Here is a 5,914-nt window from a genome sequence, read left to right on the forward strand (position 1 = left end):
TTAACAACTATTAATCCATATATTTAATTTATAAAAAAGGAGTCACATTAAGGCATTGATTAAAAATTAATAAATAATTTTTTAATAAAAATACATTAAATATAAAAATTATTTTTATAATTTAACAAAAATATTTCTGTCTGTGGTTCTTTAACCATTGTCCTAGCATTTTTCCAAAACAAGGTAATGCTAATAGTTACGATAATTATCTGCGATGACACATATACATGGGAATAGCACTGGCCATGCAAAACACATCAACACAACTCGTAGTGTGTTTCATTTTTCTTTATTTTAAAAATATTATTCAAGCTTAATAATTTTTTAAGAGAATTTAGAAAAAAAATTATTGATTTCTTTTCTTTCTCAAAAAACATTGCATACTTAATTTGCTGAAATAAGCTCGAGATCGAATAAGGACCTTAATTCGATACCAAAATTTGTCGTCATTATTGCTGTGCTTACATCACAATTCGATCTATTTCTCTCTCTCTCTTTCTCTGGGTCTGTGTCTAACAAAGTACACAACACAGCTATACTACAAGCCTACATAGGCTTACAAGCATAACAGTGTTTCACTTCTCTCTCTTTCATATATCAATTCCCTTATGCTTTTAGTTGTTACATTCTGAAGGAAAAGCTTGTACTTTCTTTACCTCATTTCACTCTTGTTTCTGTTCACGTTAGCATCTTGTTTTAAAACAGCTAAAAAAGCAAGGGGCTTTAACTGAAAATGTTTCTGAGTCAATCTGCTATGAACAGGAGTTTGAACAGAGAGAATGCAGATATTTTGGTTGTGATGAGTGCAGTGAAGCAGGTGATAATAGGTGACAAAAGAGATCAGAGAGAAAGAGAAATGGGCCCAGTAAAGCCTGCAACACAAATGAGTGGCACTGCACCAAAGACTACTACAACTACTCTTACTGTGTTCTCTCTCTTCTTTTCTTGTTTTTACTCATTCGTGGCTCTGCTACCTCCATCTATCTCAATTTTAATGAATAACACTAACAATACTTTTTCATTCATCTCCAACACTCACTTATAGGTGCATAGCTAGCTTTGTTCTTTTTTCTTGTTCTTTTGTATGCTCTCTTTTCATTGTGCCTTTACACTCTCTTCCATGCTTTTCGTTTTCTTGAGGTGGGTGTTTTTTTATATTTGCAAAAGGGTGGATAAGACAGATAATGATATGTTATTGTTTGGAGCTCAAAGAGTTGAGAAGAGAAGGGTAAACAATGAATCTTGATGGGATCTGTGAAGATTAAATTTGGTTATTGGGGTTGGAATGCTTGGATTAAAATAAGTAATGCTTTTGTTCATGCAAAAGACATCAACTCAACAAAGTTTTGATGTTGGCCTATTTTGGTGATGTTTTGTGCTAGATGGGAATGACTGATTTCTGGTTTGCTTCTTTTTTTTGGACAAATTAATGGGCTAGTTCTTTACCATTGTGTTTCTGCTTATGATTTATAATCTTTAAAGGTCAAATTTGATGACCCTCAAACATTTGGAACTTAGAATAAGCTGTATGCTTGTTTTTCATGTTCCTTTTTGTTTTTCTAGGTTCTGAGAGGGCAACTACACATCCTAGGAAGAAGCTGTGAAGATTTCTGGGGTGTCAAGTAAAGTGCCATATGGTGGGTCCGATTGTTGTGGGAGATAGCTGATAGGTAACTCCTTATTCCTATCCTTATTAAGGAACGGATGTTTCACGTGATTTTGCTAATGAACATACTTTTGACTTTGTTCTTCTCTTGAAATCATTTGTGTCATTTAGCCGATTAGTTATCTAGTGAAAAAGCCATTTTTTTTTTTATTAAAATCAAATTTCACTCTTCAACTTTCAGTAAATGGTCTACTTTGGAATGATGCTCAATTAAGTCACATGATGCACAATTGTTGTCTATTACTTTTCTTGGTGCCTGGTTCAAATTTGTTTCCTATTCTTCCTTGTAGCATGGATCTTTCTTGACATATCTATTTTCTTCAAGAGAGCAAGTTAATTCTTCCAAACGAAAGGGCTAACTATAATCCTTCTAAGAAAGGGGATAACTAGATTATACTAGTCCGTATTGCTATGAATTTGAACAGTGTGATCATGCCATTCTTGAAGTAATGCTGTTCTGGAAAACCATTGAAGAAATAACTAGAGCCTCTTTGTTGCATTTCCTAGATGGAGAATGATATGTACAGTGCACCACTGGACATGGCTGGTCGAAATTCTAATGTCATAGAGGGAATTACACAGCATTTTGCACCAAAGCCACTCATTTATTGCTATTCATTTGACCTCAATAACCAAAACCCCATCATAAATGGAATTCCAATACTTGCTGGAGAGCAAGGTGAACCTATCACTACAAGTAATGTCCATGACGAGGGTCGCATCATAAATCCTCCTGGTGTTGCTGGTTCCAATTCTTTTGTTACATCACAAGGAAAGAATTTTGTGGGAGATGCCTCAAATCTCATTAACAACGATTTTCAAGAGCATTTAGCTGGAGGAAGGCCAATTACTCCAGCTTCAATTGCTGCTAGAATTGGTCTTCAAGAAACTTTAGGGAATTCGACAACTTTGTCTCCGTCTGTCTGTTCATTGGAGGCATTAGGACCATATATCTTCAATAATTGGCAAGATACATCAAACCCTTTGCCTGCAACTTTTGGTGATCATGGCTATGATGAAGTACATTGTAATGGTAAGTGGAATGTCAACAAGTTTCCAAAAGCTCAAGAGGTTGATGGGACTGGATTCTTGGCTCATTCATCCATAGGAAACCTGGATCCCAGTGGATGGACATCGTCAAATATTGCAAACTTAGCCAATCTTGCTTACAATTCCTCTAATTGTAGTAATGAGCTATCACTAAGTCTTGCAAGATCTCCAACTACGGGTCAGTGCTCAGAAATGAGTTGCTCCGATGTGTCACATTGCATGAATGGAACAAAGTCAGGCTTGGAGCAGCCCTCATGCAGCAGTAAGGAACTGTCTATGAGTTTAGGTTCAAACAAACATGTCCAGTTTTCACCAGCAATCTTAGGGTCCAGATATCTTGCTGTAATTCAAGAGATACTTGCTCAAATTGCAACATATTCATTTGAAAATGTAGAACAGGTAAATTATTCAGCTGCTGGTGTTAAAGCAGGAGGAAATAAATATACTTCAGTTTTCATGCCAAAGAGAAGGGTAGCAATAAATCAAAATGTAAATTCTATGTCTGAAGCACATGTAGAATCCCCATTACAAAGACATGCAGCTGAACCAAACAAATCCCAACTGCTCATGCTTCTACAGCTGGTAAAACGCCACGACTTACACTCATTTGTTATAGTAGAATATAATTTGTAATGGTTGAATTATATGGAGTAAACCCCAAATTAGGCCTTGAGATTATAGCTTTGCTCACTGTAGTCTCGGACTTGTTCAAATCCTCATTTAGTCCTTGACTTTATAAAAGATCATTCATTTGTTATGATTGCACATGATAAGAAATCATATAGTAAGTTTTTATTAGTAATTGTAGTATTTAATAGTATCAATGTATTGAATTGCATTGAATTTTGTAATTTTTAATAAAAATTGTGTAATCAAGGATTAAAGGAACTAATATGGGAATTTACTCAATTATATGTGCAAACATGTTTACTTTGCAATTTTCATTTTTCCAAATTACTAGTTATTGAAGGGAAAAATTGGTAATACTCTGTCAATGATTTGAACAACTAATTGTGCAACGTTGAACAGTTGTGGGTTGAAGTTCTCATCCTAACATACTGATAATAATCTTCTTTCTACTCAGGTGGACAATCGATATAGTCAGTGTTTGGATGAGATTCATACTGTTGTATCTGCATTCCATGCTGCTACTGAGCTGGATCCACACATGCATGCTCATTTTGCTCTTCAAACGATCTCTCTCCTGTACAAGGACTTGCGCGAGAGGATTAGCAATTGTATTCTTGCCATGGGATCAAATTTTAACAGTTCATGCTCAGAAGAGGAGATGGAATGGTCTGTTGAAACTTCATTCATTCAAAAGCAATGGGCTCTCCAACAGTTGAAAAGAAAAGATCAGTTATGGAGGCCCCAAAGGGGCTTGCCTGAAAGATCTGTCTCGGTTCTACGTGCTTGGATGTTTCAGAACTTCCTCCATCCGTGAGTTACTGTACTAGAAAAGATAATGATCTCAATAAGATGTTGGGCTGTTTTCATCAGATGCATGCTTGATAAATAAACTCTCAAATTAGTCCTTCGGATTTTAAAAATCCTTTGTTAGTCCTTGATTTTTTTGGAGTCATTCCTTTTAGTCCCTTTTCACTTTATTTTTTATTATCATTTTGCGCTAAAAAGGACCAAAGTGAATGTTGCTTTGTAAAGTCAAGAACTAACTAAATGTTTTTTTAAATATGGACTAAAATTCACGACTCAGAATCTTTAGCTCTATTTTGAGGGTTTGCTAATTTAGAAGCTTGGAGCTATCCTTGTTAACATCAACTCTTAAGGTTGAATTTATTTACAAAAGGGTAAATTTTCATTGGAAAGGAACACATTTATGCATTAAAGGTATTTATAAATGACAATGAATATAGTTAATTTTAATAAAATCTTACTATTATTGGTTCCCTATACTTAGTTTAACATTGTCGTTTTAATATAATGTGATGTGATGCATTTCAGGTATCCTAAAGATGCAGAGAAGCATTTACTTGCAGTAAAAAGTGGGTTGACCAGAAGCCAGGTACTTGTTGCTCATGTTACAGTTGATTGGAAAGGAACATCTGCTGTGAAAAATATAAACCTTGTAGGGGGGGAAATTGAAAACATCGTTATTTTTTATGATGATTTGAGCTGTATTTATGGTTGATTGACCAGGTATCCAATTGGTTTATAAATGCACGTGTGAGGCTATGGAAGCCTATGATTGAAGAAATGTATGCTGAAATGAATAGAAGAAAAGCTTGTAGAAATGAAGAAGGAATGGAGAGCACCCATAGAGGCCGGATAAGCATGAACAATCAAATGTTGAATATCAATTAATGCTGAAGAAAAGTCACATAACAATATGATGGAGCATCATCATTATTACTATTATTAATTTGTTTTTTTGGATCATGTAAGAAACACGACACAACTGAAATCAGAATTGTGCATAATGCTCTGTGCCTAGTTGGGTATTATATGAGTTACAAATTATCTTGAAAAGCATGCTTTCATATAATGGATGTCCAACATCAAGATTAGCATTTATAATAACATAAAATTATCAGTAAATATCACTGAATTTATTTAAATGTCCAAAATGTCTTACCCTGTTTCAGTTTGATTATAAATTCTTAGCTGTGTTTGTAGCACTCTGATTGTATAATCAATTTCGAAGATTTGGCTTAATATAACTAATGGGCTTCTTTAAAAAGTGGGTGATTTCTTGGAAAGGATTTGAGCTTCAAAATAAGTTAACATAATTTGACTTATTTTCATTATGAGCCAAGAAAAGGTTAACTAAATTAAAATTATTAATTTGGTAACTTGCTTATAGATTGATTCATTGAATTTAAAAAGTAAACATAATATTTTTGTTGGTCAAAAGCTCAGTGCAAGGGTAACAAGATTCTTGGGTGCCCAATTTTTTTAGTCCAACCTAGTAAGTTTAATTAACATATCTAAAGTCATTTTGCTAACCTGTTAAGTTTGCTTCTTGGATTAGGCGTCTCTCTTTTATACCTGCTCTGGCAGCATTAAAGTAAATATAAATTCACCTCCATTCTAAAGTAAAACCAAACATGATATTAGATTAGATTCTACATGTTTGGGCATAAAACGCACCATAAGATACAGTTAAGTAACTTTATATAGGATTACGCCTAACTGTAGAGACACAATATAGGTTAACATATCAATTGGTGATATTAAAAA

The 5,914-nt window shown here is 34.2% G+C and overlaps 1 protein-coding gene across 1 annotated transcript; it reads left to right on the forward strand.

The window, feature by feature from the left end:
• The first annotated feature begins 1,551 nt into the window (after window positions 1-1,551).
• Window positions 1,552-5,115, forward strand: LOC113847877 (homeobox protein ATH1-like). The gene is made up of 5 exons (XM_027477176.1): window positions 1,552-1,670; window positions 1,957-3,298; window positions 3,801-4,156; window positions 4,679-4,739; window positions 4,874-5,115. The coding sequence occupies exons 2-5, from the start codon at window positions 2,174-2,176 to the stop codon at window positions 5,036-5,038; spliced, it is 1,707 nt and encodes a 568-aa protein (XP_027332977.1). The 5' UTR covers window positions 1,552-1,670; window positions 1,957-2,173; the 3' UTR covers window positions 5,039-5,115.
• The last annotated feature ends 799 nt before the right edge of the window (window positions 5,116-5,914 follow it).

The sequence above is a fragment of the Abrus precatorius genome, unplaced genomic scaffold (genome assembly GCF_003935025.1).
Source record: "Abrus precatorius isolate BTA unplaced genomic scaffold, Abrus_2018 Scaffold8, whole genome shotgun sequence".
Taxonomy (NCBI): Eukaryota; Viridiplantae; Streptophyta; class Magnoliopsida; order Fabales; family Fabaceae; genus Abrus; species Abrus precatorius.

Coding starts and splice junctions, on each gene's coding strand:
- LOC113847877 (XM_027477176.1), top strand. CDS start 2,174: ATGGAGAATGATATGTACAGTGCACCACTGGACATGGCTGGTCGAAAT. Junction 3,299..3,800: donor TGCTCATGCTTCTACAGCTG/GTAAAACGCCAC, acceptor CTTTCTACTCAG/GTGGACAATCGATATAGTCA. Junction 4,740..4,873: donor GTGGGTTGACCAGAAGCCAG/GTACTTGTTGCT, acceptor TTGATTGACCAG/GTATCCAATTGGTTTATAAA.